We start from the raw sequence: 21,729 nt of genomic DNA, 5'->3' as shown, positions 1-21,729 counted from the left end.
AAAAACTCACTTCTCGCACAAACTGCAAGAACCACCACTCGGTCAGTTCTGCTCTGAGTGTCAATACTTGTGCAGTAGTCTTGCGGAAAACTGAGATGGTTTTCAGCATCACTCTACATCTAATTCAAACAGCAGAAACTCAATGATATGTAACACAGAACATCATATATTATTATGTGCATGATATGCAATTAAAGAAGAGGCAGTGAATGCACATCCACAAAACAATATTTCACAGGCGTTATGGGTAAGGACTAGCTAGACTCATTAAATAAGGAGAGATCCCAATACAATACTGAATGCATCATTTACAAAAGCATAAAAAGAGGGTTTAATATCTGCTGTCTAATACAGATTAAAGCCTTTGCAGATTGATACACTGTCCACCAATTAAACCTGTTTTGCGGGAGACCTCCTAGCATTTTTGCAAGTATTTACTAAAATAGCCAGGAACATTCCAGGTCAATTGCATTCAATTGTTTTTTTTATGTTTGCCACATCAGCTGGAAGTACCAGTTTAAGGGTCTGAGAGCTTTAAACTCCCTTTCTGATGAATCACTTCCCAAAGCGGCCGAACGCCATGAACTTACTGTTTGAGATTTACAGAGTGCTCTACACCTCTTCTGCGGCAGACATGTTGGAGGGGGGAGAGTGGAGAAAGACCTGTTTGCCTTCAGTCCCTGCAGGGGTCACCAGCCACACCAACATCAACCTCAATGATATCAAAATCACTCCTCACAAAATGAACATCCCCGCTGTCACCTCAGTACAATCCTGATGTTGTACTTTTGGGGATTTTGCCGAAATTATACTGGCTGGCACCTACTGACACAGTCACCCAACCCCCCATGCCACTCGCACACAGAAACTCTCACACTCCCTCATTCACTCCTACATACATACAGATATACATGTATACACACACACACACACACACACACACACACACAGACTCACACATTCACTTCCTCACATGTATACACACACAGACATACATGCAAACAGGCAGGCACACACACAAACACACACACACACACATTCCCTCCCACACAGAAATATATGCACACACGGACACACACATACTCAAACACTCCCACACACGCAGAGACTCACAGATACAAACAAGCACACCCCATCCTATCGGAATTTTCTCACATTCCATAAACACAACCTACTCTTTGTTGTTGTTGCATTAACACCTAAAGCATTAAAATAATGCCCATACAAAAATACAAGATTCAGGAAGTGTACAAGAGGAGCCTCCATTCAATCTTGATCATGCCAATACACTAAACAGGAAGCTTACAGGCGACCGCAGTCAGTGAGGCAATCCCCGCCCGTTCACTCACTGGTGACCCCTCTGGCCAATTGGAAAACTGCAAGCTGCGGAATGTTCACGGCTGGCTGGCAGAGTGCCATTTCCCTGCACAACAGGGCAATGCACTCCTACCATATATAACCTCTACTTATAATAACCCAAATGAAGGTAAGTGCAGAGATGTAACAATGGATGACTGACTGGCGATTAACAGAGAGAGAATGCCTTTTTCATTATTCATTACAAGTAAGAAACACGTGAGAGGAGCTTCCACAGTCTAATGCAGCTTCTGACTTTATCTAAGGATCAACCTCATGATCTTTTCAAAGAAATAAAAAAATCTTTAAATCTGTCCAGAAAAACCATAGGGAATCACTTGTTGAGAACAACTGGCATAGACCTATCTGAAGCCATTTTAGACTCATGATCATTTCTTTTTATTTTGCACTGAAGCACCCACTGGGAGATTCTCCAGATCGAAGCATATCGAGGTGTTAAAATCCATGAAGAGCAAATGGCCTTCTGCAATTACTCAGGAAAAAGACGAAGGCACTTGCAGCCAGAATATCATGCACATAAACAGGCACAATTACACACACACATTCAAGTATAAACTTAGGCTTTCTTGACAGGATTTCAGTGGATATATGTGGAAATGTGATTTCATTTCTTTTTCTGCTAAAAAATGACCTTATTTTATCTCATTCCAGGACGCAAATTTGCATGAGCAATCAGTTATGTTAAAAAATTGTCAGATCTTATCCGAGTCTTAACTTCACCGGAAAGTGCTTGGAATCAAATGAGTAAGACAAGACAAAATGATAAAGGCAAGCAAAAAAAAGAAAAAATAGAAAAAACTAGAAATACCGCCTGGCAGTTGTATGCCACCGCCAACCAGTAGCCAGTTTGGATGTAAAATGTCATCACTTCAGCATTTTATCCTATTAGAGATTTGTGTGAAACTTTGTCATAATTAGCGTATGAATTCTTGAATTATGGAGGTCACAGTGACCTTGACCTTTGACCTTTGACCACCAAAATCTAATCAGTTCATTCTTGAGTCTAAGTGGACGTTTGTGCCAAATTTCAAGAAATTCCCTAAACGCGTTCCTGAGATATCGTGTTCACAAGAATCGGGACGGATGGACAGACAGAAGGACGGAAGGACGGACGGACAACCCGAAAACATAATGCCTCCGGCCACGGCTGTGCCATCGCAGAGGCATAAAAATGAACGTAGGCAATGTGCCAATAAAGGTGGGTGGGAGAGCAGCTCCATAAAGCCGAGATTGCAGAGATGTAGAAAAAGATGCAGGGTCACCTGGACATGAAGAAAACCTAAGGACCCAATAAGAGAACAGAGAGAAAATGAGCAAATGTATCTGCACAAACTCAAGTTATAGCACACCAATCCTTCACCTAACACAACCCTTTAACTGCGTCAACACTGAAAATTTATTTGGATGGCCTTGCCTACTGTACCATTGCAGATACCAAAGAAAAGAATGGATTTCAATATCGACGGTGAACTTATTTTACACAACCTTCCCTGGTTACAACGTTACAATGGGGCATCGAACCATTTCACCGGTAACAATTAGCAAGAGACAATGAGCATTAAGCATAAGGAATTAAAATAGATAAGAATCCCGAACATGATATATCTTTTGTTCCATAAATACTGCTGGCGAATCATTAATGTTGCTCTCAATGAAAGAGGGACATAAAAAATTATTTGGCTTCTATGTTACCTGAGAAATCACACAACGGTATCACTGTCAGCTGTTCATGCTCCAGTTAGCAACCGTAAGCATTCAGCGTGTGTAAATAAGAGTCCGTATTTCATATTCACTTTGTCTGATAAAGGAGGCCCAAATCTAAGTCCTTCATACATTCATAGAACAGACGAAATTACTGCCAGTCCAGGAATAGAAGCTTTTATCAATATTTAAAGACGGCAGAAGTTCAATCATCGCAGCTGTGCTAAAAATGTATAAGTACAGCCAATTTCCCCTGGTGGTAATGACTTTTGCTTAAAGTAGCAGAGCGGTTTCCTGCTGTTCACCTGCTAACAGGGTTCAGTGTCCTCAGGTCTTCATCTGTTCTCATACAATAATTACAAGCACTGGACAGGTAGCTAATGAACAACCTTCATTAAATATCGCCATAAGCTTCCAGCTACGCTCGGTGGTGACCAGTAGAACATAGATGGAATGGAACATTAATTTCATTAATCTTTGCATTCTAAATCACAGTGCGGCAGGGACATTGTGGGCAAAGGTTTAGAGGTACGTGTGAATTTGTGTGTGTGTGCTAGTTAGTGACTGTGACACTGTGTGCTGGATGGAGAGTGACTGCAACTGGTTGAGAGAGACTGGGGCTGGTGGACAGTGACTGGGGCTGGTGGAGAGAGACTGGGGCTGGTGGACAGTGACTGGGGCTGCTGGAGAGAGACTGGGGCTGGTGGACAGAGACTGGGGCTGGGGACAGAGACTGGGGCTGGTGGAGAGAGACTGGGGCTGGTGGAGAGAGACTGGGGCTGGTGGAGAGAGACTGGGGCTGGTGGAAGGAGGCTGGGGCTGCGGGGAGAGAGACTGGGGCTGGTGGAGAGACGGGGGAACTGGGGCTGGGAGAGAGACTGGGGTGGAGAGAGACTGGGGCTGGGGGAGAGAGACTGGGGCTGGTGGAGAGAGACTGGGGCTGGTGGAGAGAGACTGGGGCTGGTGGAGAGAGACTGGGGCTGGTGGAGAGAGACTGGGGCTGGTGGCAATTTGACACGATGATCAGGAAGTCTCAAAACATATTCTGTTATATTACCCAGTGGAGTGATCGAAAATATGAGGAAAGAATTCATCAAAACACATTATTATCAAATTGGATTATCTGGCAAAACAAGCAGCAATTCAAACACGAGGACAGGCACAAAGCAGTGTGAAATAACTAAAACCCAGCCAGACGGCACCACGCGCCACCTTCCAGGAGGCGCGAAAAGGAGAAACACTGACATTTCCATAATAATCTTTCCTGAATCTATGGCGTTCACCCCAGACACTAGCACAAATACTACTACCATTGAAACCAGGCCCATTTTCACATTTCCAGACACGTTTATGGAATCAGGAATTATATCTTTGCTTGGCAATTGAAGAGAAGTAGCCGGTGACGTCTTCCAGCTGTTACATGGCTTCCTGATTGGACTGCGTACAGTACGTTCCTTGCAGTCGTGGCAGACGAGGTAAATCAGAATCAAATCCTCTGCTCTGCTATACAGAACTCACAAGAGATCCCAAAATAATCAAGGTCTCCTCGACCACCTGCTGAAAAACCTGCAAGAGTATTCAGTCACATTTGTGCAAAACGGAAAAACACGTTTCCTAAAAAAGCCAGTGGAATTACTGCCGTGCATTACTGCTAATGAAAATGGGGTAAAGTAGCAAAAATAAAATGCACATACGCATTACCGACCATTAGTATGTCAGAAAAACCTATTATAGCTGATGTACCTGATAAGTCTATGTTCCTGTTATCTTTCTGTCATGGTGACCCTGTTTTCTTTTTTCTTTGTTCTTTTTTTTTTTTTACAGTGGAACTGTGTTCAATTGCAGCCGGAGAAGAAATAAGGGTCTGTAATATTTTCCCATAAGCAATAGGCTATGTATCTTGTCAATTTTCTTTGGTGAATGCTTTGGAAACATGCCAAGTCCTGTTAATTGTCATGCCAAAAAAGACGGAGGGAGAGAGAGAGAGAAAGAGAGAGAGAGAGAGAGAGAGGTGCCAGGTAACAGTAATGCTGTTCAACAGAGTAACAAACTGTCACAACACTGAATCATTTAGAAAATGTTGCCACAATAAGGCAGGCAAACATCCTTATATTACTAACATTTAAAAAGTGTATAAATAATGCTACGCTGAACATCTAAAATATATAACATGACCATGAAACAGAGAACAAAACATAACCATGTGACAGAGAAAAGCCGAAACTCGGATCAATATCATATCAAAGAACCCCTGTAAGGGAATAGAAATGTAGTCTGAAAAATGTTTTGATATAAACAGACTAGGTTAACTCCAAAATAGCTCAGGTTTTACTCAACTATAGTCCGGCTACATCCTAGTCAATTAAAAAACTTTTTCGACCGAATGTCACTGGGTTTTCACCTTAATGCCTAGATAGCGTTTCAATGATGTTTCACCACAAAAAGGATGACACAAATAACGCCTAGCCTTTCCTGCTTTGGTCTGTTGTATCCTGTATTCTGATTGGATGTAAAAAAATATATATATATATAGCTGGGAAAATGACACCCACCCCTCTGCTTCTCTGAGTGGCAACTCAACTCCCACTAAAAAATCTTTCGTTTAACGAAGTAACACAGAAAACCGTCTTATAGCGATTACTGGAATAACATCTGCATCCCCCTGGAAAATCTGCTGCTGTCAAACAAGTTTAATTCGACTCATGGTTTTCACCTCCTGTAATGGCGTAACCTTGGCAAATAAATCACATGGATTCGATTCAAAATTAATAGCAACATTCTAATCCATCAGCCTAGATGGGTGAATGGGACAACTACGGTTCATTTTTTCAATTTTAGAAACAGCCTTCTGTTATACTGCAACACAAGTGGTTACATAGCAGAAATGTGGCAAGTGGCTCGTTGTTTTGAACTTATCCCGGATTATGGTATCTACTTGTGTCATTAAATAAATATTACCGCCTGGTATCAGTCCAAAGGAAGGGCTGCCAAAACAACACACAGAAAGAAAAAGCAGTAGCTACAACTTTTTAAAGAGAATAAAAGATCAGGGCAAGGATCTTGTTTTTTCCGTGTTGCCCCAGGATTTAAAAAAAAAATGCCTTTGTTATTACGGAGAGGGGAAGGAAGAGGGAGTTTTTGCACTCTCTCTTTTTCCAAGATGTCGATTTCCAATCTGTTTTTAAGAAGGCTGGCTTGTTTGCTCCCCTCTCCTCTCCCCCAAGCCAGCATGATATTATAAAACCGTCTCTGAAAAAAAAGTATAACTTAATCTCACTGGTAGCAAAGCTGGTGGCTACCCAGCACCCTCCAATTTCAGTAATATTCCTAAAATTTATAGGGAGCTAGTGCTGGCAAGAGTCGCTTGATCTTTGTTTCTGTTTGTCGTTTGTTTGTTTGTTTGTTTGTTTTTTGGTTATGTCTACAAGAAATTGGAATAGGACGACAAATTCCACTTATGATTTCTGCTAATGCATGTTTACTAGACTACCTGCAACCCCTACCCATGTTAACTCCAATTACAACGTGAGCTGCAGAGAATTAAATGGAGGTGATTATAGAGACATGCTGTTTGCACTGATGCTGGCATTAGTACGCAAAGCGTAAAAGACAAAACGATTTGAACAAGTTCCATTTAAAGTCTGCTTTTAATTTCCTGTACAGCTGAATGCAGGGAGGTCTTCCCCTTACATATTTTATTTTTTATGCTGTGAGGAGCAATGCAATGCTGAGCATATTTTTAAGAAAGGAGGCTATTGTTTTGCACAGAATTCAAAACAGAAACAGCTGATTATGAACTGGCAACCAACCAAAGAGGCCACACACACAAAAGACAAGCATTTTACCTCACATGGGCACAGACACACACACATGCACACGTTCACACATATACAAACACACTCACTTGTGCACACACACACATGCACACGCTCACATGAGCACACACAAACACTCTTGCATGCACAAACATACGCATACATGCACACACACACATGCACACACACAAACGCACTCTCGCACGCACAAACACACATATGCATGCCACACACACACAAACAAACACACTCAAACAAACACACTCTTGCATGCACAAACACACACAAACACACACACACACACACAGTGACTGGTTGACAGGGAGTGTGTTTGAATGCAGGCGCTGGATCGCTGGATCGCTTCAGGTCTCTCAGACTCCACAGAGGCCCAGAGGAGCAGGCAGGCAGCTGGCTCTCATGAGCACATTCTCCCCCCACTGAGCTCCAAACCTGGGCCCCAGCATTCTGGCTCCTCTCTGACATCGTGTTACTAGCCAACATTACCAAACTACAATATATTTTTTAGGGGAGCAGAGGAAATTTGGAGGAACAACGATAACACACGTAACAGTGAAGATTAAGTGGATTCAGGGGAGAAGAAATTTCTTTTTTCACATTCAAAAGACACCCTCTGCCACAGTTTGAGTTCATCTTCAGTCCAAGTATCCCTCCCTAGTTTTATGCTGTCCAAAAATCAGTAGTCCAAGTTTCAAAAGCCATAACAAAAAACACAGGCCATCTTGTGTTGTATAAATAAATGAATAATTGTGAGCACAAGTGTTTATTCATTCCACCACTGTAGAACCGGTGCCGTGAATAAACAGCAAAATATTGAATCCTCTCCATCAAACCGCAACTAAAGTCAGGCCAAAACAAAGAAAATATAAAACACAAAACACAAGCAAACACAACCTCAGCACTAACAGCACTAACCTCAAACAGAGGGGAATCCTGGAGACGAATCCATGGTTTTGGTGCTAAAGTTGTTTGCAGTATCACCTCTGAGATAACCAATCAGAACTAAAAACAGAGTGGTCTTTTAACAGTCAGGAAGTGACAGCACCTGCTTCAACCAATCAGAAGATGCTGTTCTTAAAATAATTAGTTTTCCTGAGTGGTGCCAAAACTGTGTCATGTAAGTAGCTGAGGTGTAGATGTGAAATGTATTTGGTGACAGAAACATGCTCAAGATCAAATGCTTTCAGTATCAAAACCAAATTGCACACTGCACTAGTGACAATATACATTTGACAGTACATTCAGTTGGTTCTGAAATGTTTTAAGAGAATTTTGAACATATTCTAGTTTACTTTTAAAGTTGTTCCTGCGACCAGGACCTGATAAAGTTTGGAATGTCTGCCCAAATGCCTGTATGGTCTGCCCTGGCCTCCACCAGTGTGCATCACAGCAATGACTAAACTATTTTAAGTTTATCAAAGATTTATTCTGGTGATGATCCTGGAAACATGGGCTCATTTTCAGCCTCATTAAACACAAACAATCAGTCAGAATCCTCCCATCAATCAAGAATAAGTATTGTGATGCCTCAAACAGGAGAATTACATGAACAAAAGTCAATCCATGAGAATAGGGCTGGAGGTACTAGAGCCAAATTATATGATTTTGTTACCATTGATTAAAGTGAAATTCATACATATTACTAAACTAAAAAAACATAAAATAAACATATACATTATTTAAATTATATAATTCAATAAATGATCAATTAAATGGTTGTATAAAAGAAAAATGTAAAAAGGGGAAGGAATAACAATTCATTACAATTTTTGACAATTGCTGACAGATCCTATTGGGACTAATATCACCACTTGCAATGTTTTTTTAACAAAACAAGAAACATGTTTCGCTCTTCAGGAACACATCATAGTTTTTTTTTTCCAGGAAAAAAATTAGTTACAGTATTACATAATGCTTGGAGAATGTGGCTCCTTACCATCTGCTCAAATCAGACAGTTCAGCTTTAATTAAAATTAATTAATTTAATTAAAAGACACACACAGCTAAAAGCTAGCAAGGGCGCACTGAGTGTTCATGGTTCCAGAATATTTTCACTGAAGGCACTGCACAGAGGTTACTCAAAAGGTAGAAGCTTTTGCTGCTTTTTGGTACTGGTAAGAACCAGTGCCAGTGGTAAATTAGGTAAGTGGCCACAGCTGGCAGTCTGTACACAATTGCCCCGCAACACTTCCAAACAAAAGTAAGAAAAACAGTACAATGTGCCTATACCGCTATGAGCATGGAGTGTGATCTCAAGTTCATGCACTGTTCTATCCAGAAACGGTACAGTTTTGACATAACAAGCTTTAGATTTTTCAGCCAGTAGGCTGCTTTTTTAGGGGTGAGGGTGTGTGTGTGTGTGTGTGTGGGGGGGGGGGGGGGGGGTGGTATATGGACCGGATTTATTGCTTTTAATCAAACATGGAAAGTTGACAAGAACCAGTTAAGCCTTTCTACCGTTAAATGCCAATCAGGGGCATGCGATCATAGGCTCCCTATTTTATTTAGTTTATGTATTTACTTATTTATTTGTTTTATCTAAAAAGAATAAGAGTTCGATTTTAAAAGATGTTCTTGGAATATGCTATGATTTAATTCAACAAAATAAACATTTTTTAAATGTATGCAGCTAACACTGCTAGCCTGAAGTAGTCGAGCTGGCCCGGCTGGTTAATAGAAGCACTTCGTGTTGAAATCAGTAGGCTACATGCAAAGTACCAGGGGAATATGCAGGGGAAACAGACACTGAATTCAGCAGCACACCAGGACCTGGGTTTGTCAAGAATCATTGTTTTTGTATTTCTACCTGCGACCATAAATCCCCCCTCCCTCGACCAGGCATTCGCTAATCTCTTTTCTTTGGCACCCCAATGACAGGCAGATTTTTTAATCCTGCGCACAGCCCCTGCTGCTAATTAAAATACGTCCGTTCTGCTTCTCTATCACAAGCTGAGCCGGCCTGCGCCCATTCAGAAAACTGGCTGACGGGTTCCCCTCAATAGCAGAAATTGTTTCTTCTGAAACCTCCAACGTGGTTCCGTAATCCGAACAGAAACAACATACACAGGGACTCAGAGAGTGAGCAGAAAGCACAGCGGGTAGCTCTGAATGGCAAATCACTCTGGCCGAGTCTTCACAAGATTGCTCTTTCTGACATCCCAGCTAACACAAAATGTTCTCGCAACGTTACCGGAATGTTTTGTCAATGTTATGTCATTTCCTCTACATGGCCGCAACATTGCGAGAACATTTTGTGCTAGCTGGGATTAAGCCATGCCACCAGCTCTATTTATTATTATTATTATCATTATTATTATTATTATTGGCATTAATTGTACTGAAGTGAATTTAAGGGCCAGCCACATTTAACTTTTGCTACAAGGAAGGACACCCAGTGAGTAATCGGATAAACATGAACAGTTAGGTGGCCTTGAGTTTCTGGCAAGCCACATGTAATATTCCACCACTTTAAAGTTCTTTCAAAGGTTTCCCTAATCAGAAGAGTGACAGCAGCAGATCTGTGCTCGATTAATCAGTCTGTGTGGCTTTTGGCATAGAGGCTTTGTCCAAGATGCATGCAGATCAGGTGAAAGTTGTAAGTTCAGGGCCAGTGCAAACACCACGGATATCACAAGGCTAAATTTTACTCTGATATACTCTTTTATCCCACTCATTCCTTCTGAAACTCCACATAAGCACTGGGGAATGTCCTGTGCGCACTAGTATAATCTTAGAAGCACAACATGGAAAGTTTTTAGCCAACCAGGCATACGAATAAGCCAGCAACGACTCAGGGTTTAGCTTGATTAAGTGAAAATAAAGGCTAGAGAATGAACATTCAAGATCAAGCTTCTCTCGTAGCGCCGTTGGTGGAATTGCCGTCGGTGGATCCGCTGCTCACAACCCAACCCCAGCTGTGCGAGTCCAGCCCGTGCTCTGGACTGGTGTTGCTCCATCCCGCCCTGGACGTCCTGAATGGGCGAGCGAGCCCACGGGTGCACACGGGCCCTGCCTCAGACTCGGCTCTCGTTGCTAAACGCTACCCGACGATCTGATCGACTGCGCCCCAGCAGGCGTCCCGCAGGCCTGTCAGTCTCCCCCCCGTCCAGAAACCACAATTGTTCCTGAACATGTCTCATTAACACCCGACGTCAAACCTGGGCAGGGAGAGGGGGAACGCTAAAAACGAGTTTCGAACCACGGCCATTCCATGCAACAAGAGACAAAATTACCCCGTTGAAATTAAGACCGAGGTCCCCAACTAGGGGGACTAATCACCCTTATCGGTACTCCAGAGCTGATCTCATTTTCTGCAGCAGACGTTCACATGCGAACCCACTGAGATTCAGCTACACAAGACAAATTAGCACATTGGTTTCCTGCACTATTTGGGGGTACCAGAACAGGGACATCCCCTGATTAATGCACAGTGTATTTATTCCATCCTGACAATGGACACCAATTAAAGTGCGGGTACTACAGTACTGTAGGGGGAAGGGGAAGGGTCTGCTGGTTCTTGTTTTTGGTGTGTTTTAACACCAATTACTCCTTTAAGTCACTACTTGGTTAAAGAATCCACACACTTCATTCTCCAGGCCTTCGTTGTCTGCTGATTGAAAAGAAACCACAAAAACGTGTAGATTCTGCAGTGCTCTAGGACCTCCACTCCTGATTTAATGCAACTGTGATGCAGTTATTCGTTGTGTAACTCCTTGTGGAATGAGTGAAGAGTGTTTTTGTAGACCTCTTTAACAATACCTTTTGGTGAACAGATGTACGAAGCAGCTCTTACTTACGTCTGTGTTACCCATGGTTACGGTCAAAGCGTACTGCGCATAGATTGCTCAAACCCCTCAAGTGCTGAGGTTTTCTAAAGGGGATGTTTCAATGGGCTGTATGGGAACTTGAGGTCCAGGGAAAAAAGCGCAGAAGATAATAAATAATGAATAATAAATAGACAAATGGACCAAGGTTGTGAAGGAACACTTGAGTTCAAGCCTCTACTCTAGGTTTAAATGCTCCCCTCCAATCAGACAATGCGCGGTCATCATTATAGTTTACAGGCCCCATCTTCCTGGAAATCGAATGGAAAAAAAAAACTGCATGTTATAATTTTAACCCCCATTGATGAGAAATGGAACACTCCAAGGAGGCGAGACTGAGATGTCATACTGGGGCTGCGGGGGGGGGAGGGTGTTGCGATCACGGAATGGGGTGGGACTCCTGCAGTATTCTTTTAGGCCCTATCCAGGTGGCCTAAAATCCTTCCAATTCCCCACATATATTCACTCAAATAATATTATACTATTATACTCAAAGAATATATATATTCATTAAGTGTGACCAACATGCCATTTCAAATGCACACAATTGAGTGGGAAAAACAGAGAACGTCAGGTCAGTGGCTGTCTGCATACAGATCCGAGCATGTGACCCGAACCCATCCAGCGTCAAGCAAAAATTCCGCCCGGGTTAGTCTGCTGGTCGCTGTGGAAACCACGAAGACGAGCGCAGCCGCGCTGCGGATGACCGCGCGTGAAGAGCTTTCTGTTTCCTTCTTTTTTCTCCTCTCTCTCTGTCTCTCCGTGAACCTGATCCGCGCGGCGCGGCTACCTCGCAAGCGTGCGCGCGTGGGCGTCCGTGGGCGTGTGATTGAGCACCGGCAGGCTAGCGGGGTAATCTCGGCTGTGCAGGAGCGCGCGGCGGGAGGGGTACAGCAGATCCATCCTGCGGCTAGCGGGAAAGCCTTCACGCCAACACGTGTCAGACACAGATAACCCCGGGGTCGCTCGCATTTCAGGGATCGCACGAAGCCCGGCGGCTGAGGCGTGTACCTGACCAACCGATCACAGCAAATACACAAGAACAAATACGTATAATCATGTGGCTGCATCTCAATGTGTAAAGCGTGCAGACCTGGCGAAGAGGTCTAGTTGTCGTTCAACCAAATACTATAACAGGCAAGACGCATGATCTACGCGACTTTGGTATGGTATGATTGTTTGTGCCAAATGTGGTGGCTCCGGCATCTCAGAAACAGCTGCCCTCCTGGGATTTTCATGCACTTACAGTCTCTAGGGTTTACAGAGAATGATGCAAAAAAAAAAAAAAAAAATATATATATATATATATTATTTTTATATATATATAAATAAATATATATATATTTATTATTTAAATAAATAAATAAACATCCAGTGAGCAGCAGTTCTGGGTGCAAAACACCTTGCTACAGAGAGATGTCAGAGGGGAATGGGTAGACGCGTTCAAGCAAACAAAAAGACTACAGTGGTATGCAGGGGGGCACCTGTGAATGCACAATATGTCAAAACCTTCAGCTACAGCAGCAGAAGACCAGGCTGAGTTCCACTCCTGTCAGCTAAGAAGAGGAGGATGAAGCCGCCGTGACAGCAGCGGATGTTGAATATTTTTTACACAGAGTGGTGAAGGGGCGGCAGGCAGTTTTGCCAGGGTGGGGTTCTAACACCCAAAGCAAAAGATCAGTTTTGGTGACTTGTGAAAGATAGTGAACTGATAAAAGACACACAACACAAGAATCACAATGATGTACTTGTCTTAAATATGATATCATATATTACCTTTAACATGATACAAACATCAATTTATTGCACTTATACACAAATATTGTACACCTTCACTTAGCTGAGATGCTTTCCTTTCAATGTCTGTGTATGCGTACCATCCATGTAGCCTCTTGAACACTGAGAAACTTCAGAACACAACAGCAGCCAACATGGCTGGCTCTATTTGAAAAGGAACAATGCAATGCACTGGATATTTCAAGGGCGTAACTTCAGTTTGAAAACACGGGGGGTGTTGAAATTCATAGACACAAAGAACTGCAACCCTGTAGGGGGGGCCCGGAAGAAATTTTCAAATAGAACAGCTGTGAAATGATTGCTTCTGATGAATTAGAAGGAAAAATTCTACAGATTACTGTAGTGTTTGTCATAGAAAATATTGGCTGAAGTCGCAAAGCAGTCACACCAAAGTCGATGAAAATCACAGAAAACAGAATGTTCTTAGAAATAGCCTTCAACAGAATGTTGCTAGAAATAGAGCATGTTCAAATTGCATTACTAAAGTAAAACATGGTTACCACGTGTCCGTTTTTCAAAATGTCTTTAAAGTTTGTTTTGGTATAATACAGGGATGTGTATGAGTAATGGATAGTCCCATTACTCGCCGGATAAGTGCCTACTCGATCCTCTTTATTTTCTCATAAAGGCTATGCATGTACAACTACGTGTTGGAACTTGGCTCCATTTATTAATTTATAATACAATATGTAAAAGAAAGGCATTAGAATGAGTGGATATTTCTTCATCTAATATGAAAAGAATAAAGCACATATATATATTGAAATGGCTGTTTTGATTTCAGTTATGCTTTTTGTTGGTAGGCTGTTGTATAAGGGGAATAATGTCCGAGGGGCTGAGTATTATGCAGTTTGAATGCCCTGCGCTGAGGCAAATGGCATGAAGAGAATTTAATACCTTTGACAAATGTCATGAAAACAGGCCTTTCAAAATATGCGATTCCTTTGCAATGGAAACATTACTTCAAGTATCCAGCAAATATCCCATTACCCCCATACCAATTAGCAGTGAACGTGTCCTTCCAGTAACTCAACCGAGTTACCTAATATTAAAATTCAGTTAGGTCTTAAGTCAAAATGGTCTCAAGTGGTCACTTAACTTTTTCAGAATGGAATCCAATCCAAAATACTGAATACTGAATGCTTGAATTCACGGGCAGTGAGGGAGAGCAATTTGTGCAGGGGTGTATCCCCATTTCGTCCAACTGATGGGTGAATGACACAACATAATATGGGTGAATGAAATAACATAAATAATGGATTTTTCACATATTTTCTTGCTTATTTTAAGAGTTTAGGCAGCACGGTCACATAGTGTTGAATGAAATTCTGCATTAAATTTTTAGGGGTTGGGAAGGTGGGGTGGCAGTTGCGGTGGGAAGATCTACAGTTGGCAAGTGATCAACAAAACTGGATGACTGAAGATTGGAAAAACGTTACCTTATGGCTGAATCTCGACATGCCAATGGTAGGGTCAGGATTTGGCATTAACAGCACAAATCCATAGATCCATCCTGCCTTGCGTAAACAGTGCATGCTGCTGTTAGTGGTGTAATAGTAGGGAAACGTTGTATTGGTAAGTGGGACCCAAAAGCCAACTATCCTTTGAATGCCACAGCATACCTAAGCATTGTTGCTGACCATGTGCATCCCTTTATGGCCACAGACTACCACAAAGCATGCATCATCTCAAGCTGGTTCCAATAGCAGGACAGCGACTTCAGTTTACTCCAATGGCCTGCACGCTCCCCAGATCTCAATCCAATAAACGCCTTTGGGATGAGATGGAATGGGAGGTGCGTAGCATGAATGTGTAGCTCAAAAAGTGCATGATGCTAACAACTCATTATGGACCAAAAATCCCTAAGGAACGTTTCCAGCACCTTGTCGAATCCATGCCATGACAAATTCAGGCTGTTCAGGAGGCAAAAGAATGTCCGATCCAGTATTGATAGATGTTCCTAATAAAGAGGCCACTGAGGGTGTATGTGTGTGTGCATACTGTATGCATATGTACTATATATATACACACACATATACATACACATACATAGATAAATACACAGTAAAAAAACTGTTAAATTTTCTTCACCAGTTAGGCCTATTCATTCACATGGCTTGAACACGAGCACGTGAAGAGAAGTCAGAATGAGCGCCTTGGAAGAATTTATTGATTCAGTGTGCTGTACTTAAGAAAGTGGAATATCAGTGAGTTCCTGAGGGCTCTGTCAGAAAAGGAACTCACCACAAAAGAGTTTCAACCCTTCACAGACCCGTTGGGTTTAAGTCACCCAGAATTGGCCCATCAGATGTCTGTGACACTGCCTGCAGGCACTGTGCATGAAGAGCACTCCCCGGACGCAGTGACTGGGCTGGTGGCTCTTTGAGCGGGAAGAAGTGTTGGCAGACACGAAAGACCTAATCTCTTCGGAAAAACTGCCAAACCGGGGGCTTAAGGTGACGGATAAAATCCCTGCGGTTCATGGGGCACTGACGCTGCAGGGCTGGTGCATGCAAACGTTCCATTTGCCATTTTATACTCCGGCACTATCCATCTGCCACTCGCAGCAAGGGCATGACATGCTAACAAAGCGTCAGAGGCTAATCAGCTGACTTCATTGCCACCGCTATCAGTGTCACTCAACAAGAATAGGCACCACATGCCGACATCACTGAAACAGCACATTAAGGAGGCTACATCAGACAACTGAGAGGATGCTCAAGACCAAGGCTTAACAGGTTGCACACAGACTGCAAACATACATGCAATATTTCAACTCTTTAAAATTTTACAGATCCATGAAACTTTTTAGTAACATATATTCTACACCAAAGAACAAATCACGATTTAATAATTTGGTCCTGAATATTGATAAGAATAGATGTTTCCGTTCAAATCATCAGGGATCTGCAGTTGTGAAATGGTTTTCTGACACGAGTCCCATGCATATCTGTCTACAAGGTAGACAAGACAACTTATGCATGTTTTCATAAATATACAAAATGCCCCTAAACCGTGAGCCATATATTAAATTTGATATTGATTTATTTCCAGAGGTGGCAGCTATAAAAGAAAGGTAAAAAAAAACAAAAAAACTATACATATAAAATCATATTTCCTTTTAATAGATAGTCTTGGAGGGAACAAAAGTGATCACGTGTTGGCCATAAATCAACAGAGATGAATGAATAATTGAATCTCACCTCCAGAGTTACTGGATGAAAGGCCTAATCGCAGAAAGAAATAGAAGTTGCATGTATACCTCACACAAGCTACAAGCAACAATGGAAATCATACATAGCCCTGCATAGCGCTTTTTATTATGAGATCATGACTGGTTTGCTGCAATATTACAAGCAAAAACGCACACACACATGAAAATTAAAAATCTGTCATGAAAATTCCAATTTTTTTTCTTTCACTTTGATCAGAGCCCTATTTCAGATGCTTTCAGAGTTCTGCATGCCTGTTGCTCAGCTATGTCAGATCCTTTGGAATCGCAAAAAGGGAGGGAGTTCTGTGGTCTGCTGTCTGCGTTCAGCTACTTCGCTGAACACATACCTTGCGGCTCTGTGGCTGATTGACTACGGCTTCGTTAAAGCACTTTACATGAAATCACTACTGATTGCTGCTATATTACACACACATCTTGTGTTCTTGGTGTAGAAATATAAAGTGTAGGTAAAATGTGAGGACTGGATTTTTCTACATAAGCTCTATTCTGCGCAAAATCTTGGTGATATGTGTATCAGTGCGTCTCTGGCGAAAAGATAATCGATATCAAGAGCACATTTTCACTGAGGGGTTTAACTTGCATTAGATTTTTAACGTTTGTCAGGCCCACTATTCTGTATATTTAGGCCTTCGTTCGACTCTCATAGGCTGTCCGGTGGGTAGAAAGTCTCTCCGATGCTCGAGTGACCCGCGGGGAAGCACAACAGGTTTGTGCGTTCGCATCGTGGGATGGACGGACTAATGGCATCACGAAAACTGAGTGAAATACGCCCGTTCATCTAAGTGAGGGGGCTAGGAATTCTCAGCTCGGTATAGTGAAGAAAAATCGCTCTGTTTTAAAAGAAACCCGGGATACAGTTGCAAACAGTAAGTTTCACTCGTGCAATTACGGCATCAATATCCAAGGGAAACACGTCAGTCAGAGCAAAATTGTCTAAATCGGCCAAAATAAATGCTGCTGTCCCCAGTACCAGATAAGATGCTGCGTGTAAACCGATTTGGCTTATTTTTTTAATTAACAGCTATTCCAGAGGCCAAGTACTTGTATGGTCCACACGCTCAGAAAGTGAGACCCGAAATCCAGATGTGCGGCTCAGGGAACTGGAACCGCGAGAATTTTATATTCAGTTTATGCGGCTTAATGACGGACCACCGCTCATGCAATGCGACCTCGCTGATCTTTGCGGAGATACCTCAGCTTCAAAGAATATAAACGGTCGACATTGTCTTTTCAAAATAACACTAGGTACATAGACAGCCTGGAATCGAAGTGTTTACCGTTTAAAACTATTTACTACAAAATATATCGAGTCTGAAAGGTTTGTTTCCATATGGGGAAACGGCGATATTTTCATATTGATTGTTTTACGTAACAGCAGTAGCTTTCAACACTCAAAACCAACTTTCATTGCCATAAACGCAGGAGCTGTAAACTCGCTTTGACGCTGGTGCTTCTGGATATATCTTTGCTTGCATCTCCTTTTGGGTGAAATCCCGTCCCGACGTAGCAGCTAATTGTACAACCATTAGTCATCATTGCCGGTCAATACTTTTAATGTCATACACCCCCCCCCCCCAGAAAAAAACGCTGCTCACCTGCTTGTCCAGAGTTTCTTTGCTCACCGCGGACACTTTCGGCGCGGGGACCCTTTCGCAAGTGCATCCCTCTAACAAATAAATCCCGGATGGCCGAGCGCTCTGGTCATTTTCGAAATAAAACAGGACATTTTGATACAGTGCGAAATATTTGTCGTGCCATCGGCTGTTTTCTGTGGTCTTTTTGCTCAGATAGCCGCGCTTAGTCCCTTCTTTGCGCGCAACCACTGAGAGATACAGTGCATGCCCCTCATTGTATCGTACACTTTTCTGCATTTTCCGTCTCGGTTTTAAACTGGATCTATTAGCCCGACACCATGTCAGAGAAGTCTGCCCCCGTTGAAGATCACGCTGAAAAGGACTTTTAGTATAAAAAGAGAAGGTGATGTTCAGAACTGTTGCGCGTGGAAAAGTTGGTTAGCTGCTCAAACGTGTTGTGCGGCGCAACCCATATCCGAACGAACCCCAAAAGCGACTTATCCAAATGAGTAAAACAACCAATCCATGGTAGCAAAACTTAACTTTTGAACAGAAATAAACGTCAGAACAAAGCCACAACAGGATCGTATATCGTGCACGTAGCAGAGCACAAAAAAATGAGATCCAGGGAACAGACGGTAAAACAGAATCACGACTGAGATCAGCTCTAATCGCCTTTGACACCAATTTAAAGAGACAGGTCTCTCAACTCTACTGGCTGGGTTATTTTGAGTGGATCTCGGTTTTAAGGGGCGGACAGCGCAGTTCAAGAGAACTGATTTGCATTGCTAGAAATAAAGGCGGAGCGTAGCCACACGCTTGGTCAATTTAAATGTGCAAGGTTTTCATTAGGGAAACTGTCTATGAATAATCTGGTTGGTACCCCGGAGTCGACGCATTTCAGTCCGTGCCTACGCAACCAGAGAAACCCATTAGCATTTCTAATAAACTGCTTTCGCTTTTTTGATGCTTTCGTTTTTAACTGGATGGTATACAGATATTGTAATAGAATGGTGCAGGCGTAAGCAAATGTTCCTTAGATGTATTTATTTACTTTGGAAACTGTATTAATGTCTCGTTTGTAATGGCAAAGCAAACAATAAATCTGGAAGCTTGCATACAGAAACTACAGTTTACAGCCTTAATCCAACAGAATTATTTATGGATAGTTGCTGGCACGGTATGGTGAACGAACCCCTTTTGATTAATGTCAGTAGGCAAGATGTAGTAGGCTATCTTTAATTGCTGTTGCAGGAATTTGACTGGTACCCAAAAGAGAACAACAGGCCAACTGCACCAGCAGAAACTACGCTGAACCTGCACATTTAACTGAAACTTATGTTGGCAGTGAAGATACAATTGGCTGAACTGTACTTTAAATTATCGATGAAATGATGTGGGGTATAAATCTGTCCACACGTATTAAATGCAAAATATGGCTTATTAGTAAACGATCGCACCAATTTGTTGAAAATTATAGGCAAACAATATTAGCCTACATTGATTATCTAATGCGTAATATTGCTTTGTGGGTGATGCGGACTGCAACATACAGACAAGTAATTATACTAAATAAATCCTAAATCAAATCACATCGCTCGATTATTATTTTTTTATTAGGCTACATGAGCAACCTGATAACGCCCACAATTAAAGAGCTATAGATTGCCTAAGCTTCAACATTAATTAACTTAGTACGACCGTCACGGCAGCGGTGTTAAGAATTAGGCTACCTATCTAAGTAAATCTATATTTCCCTTTATAATTTGTAATTACCAGCAGATCATGCTACACGAGGTTCGAAACTTCTACTGAACTTTTATGTAATCGATATTATTTGCAGCGTTTCAGAAGACACCGTTTTACGCGTCTTCAACCTGTGTGTAAAATGTGCACCCCGAGACTCAATGCAAGCCATTTTTGTTTTAGACGAAAATACAAAACGTTTGTTACATGTGCAATTTTTTCTCTGTACGGTCGTTATTTATTCTTCCAATTGTGTATAGATACTTACTTGGGAAAATATAATATAATATAATAATTAATTCGGACTCCATATTCTTGAAGGAAAGCACACACGTAGCCCATGTTAACATTAATTAACTGACACCAGTCACCTTTCCTGAAAGAGTAAATTCGTAATTTAAGATGATTATTTTCACAGAACTGGGTTTGTATAGGGAGAGTAGCCATAGAAGTATGTTTTTGGATTTTACTCATTAACTTAATATTTAGCCTACTACTAGCACATTTTACTTTAAACACCTTTGACATGTCAGTAGTGATACACAGTTTGAATTACATTCATAATTTAATCAAGTCGGATACAATTAAACCGAAGTACATACAGTCCGATGACACATCAATGCCACCTAGTCAGTATAATTGTAACAGATGTGCAGAATAATTGTAACAGTAAATTAAAACGCATTATATTGCGTGTACTCAAGTTTTTTTCCTGCACATACTAATGATACGCAAGGAACCCCATTTCCAATGGCAACATGAGACCAGCAACAACCTCAGTTGAACACATGAAACATTAAACACTGAACACCTTGACGAATAAAATCTATTTATTTAATAGATATTACAGACCCTTTAAAATGCCTAAGGTCTCCCCAAAAGGACACTACATGCAGATGGTTTTCAACACCATTGAGTTTCCCTAATCTCCCAATCTGAAGCCCTCTCCATCACATCCCTGTGTACCAACCCTCTCGTTTTCTCTTTAGATGGCATTCTGAAAACATATATCAGCAAGCATGTTGTTTGTTATAGCAACTCAGAGGTGGCATAACTGTAAAAGCGGTTACATTTAATGTATACAGACGGGAACATCATGTTTTTTTTTGGTTACCCGGCATCCAATTCCCACTAGAATACACTGAAAACCAGAATAATGTTTCTAGGACAGATAACGGTTTAAAAATTATGTATGATTTGATTTATTGTAAATAAAAATATACCCGAAAACTTCCCAAATATTTCCTGCAAAGGTTATTACATTGCACCGTTCCTTTGGGAGTTGGTAGAAGACTGAATTGCACACGTACAAACCTGAAATTACTATGATGGCCGCATTCTACATTAAGTTATTGACCGTGTTACATTTATGGTGACTCTCCCCTAGTGCTGGGGAAAACGTATACTATTCAAATATAAAATTCATACAAAATCCATCATGTATAAAATAACACTTTTTATATGCTGACATCACAAAATTGTAAGATTTTCAACTTTTCCCCCAAAAGTGCTAATTTCAGGCATGCACAGTGGTAGAGAACGCACAGGGCACTCTGTGGTAGAGAGCACAGAGGGCACTCCGTTGTAGAGAATGCACAGGGCACTCTGTGGTAGAGAACGCACAGGGCACTCCGTTGTAGAGA

The 21,729-nt window shown here is 41.8% G+C and overlaps 1 protein-coding gene across 2 annotated transcripts in view; it reads right to left on the bottom strand.

The window, feature by feature from the left end:
• The window catches only part of rasgrf2b (Ras protein-specific guanine nucleotide-releasing factor 2b), a 69,906-nt gene extending 50,802 nt beyond the window's left edge, over window positions 1-19,104 (bottom strand). For both annotated transcript variants that reach the window (XM_064296470.1, XM_064296471.1), the window contains exon 1: window positions 18,362-19,104. In XM_064296470.1, coding sequence (XP_064152540.1) covers window positions 18,362-18,637 — 276 coding nt within the window. In that variant the 5' untranslated portion in view covers window positions 18,638-19,104. The remainder of the gene's footprint in view (window positions 1-18,361) is intronic.
• Window positions 19,105-21,729: the final 2,625 nt, after the last annotated feature.

This window comes from Anguilla rostrata, chromosome 10 (genome assembly GCF_018555375.3).
Source record: "Anguilla rostrata isolate EN2019 chromosome 10, ASM1855537v3, whole genome shotgun sequence".
Classification (NCBI taxonomy): domain Eukaryota; kingdom Metazoa; phylum Chordata; class Actinopteri; order Anguilliformes; family Anguillidae; genus Anguilla; species Anguilla rostrata.
This window is presented reverse-complemented; position numbering and strand designations above follow the sequence as displayed.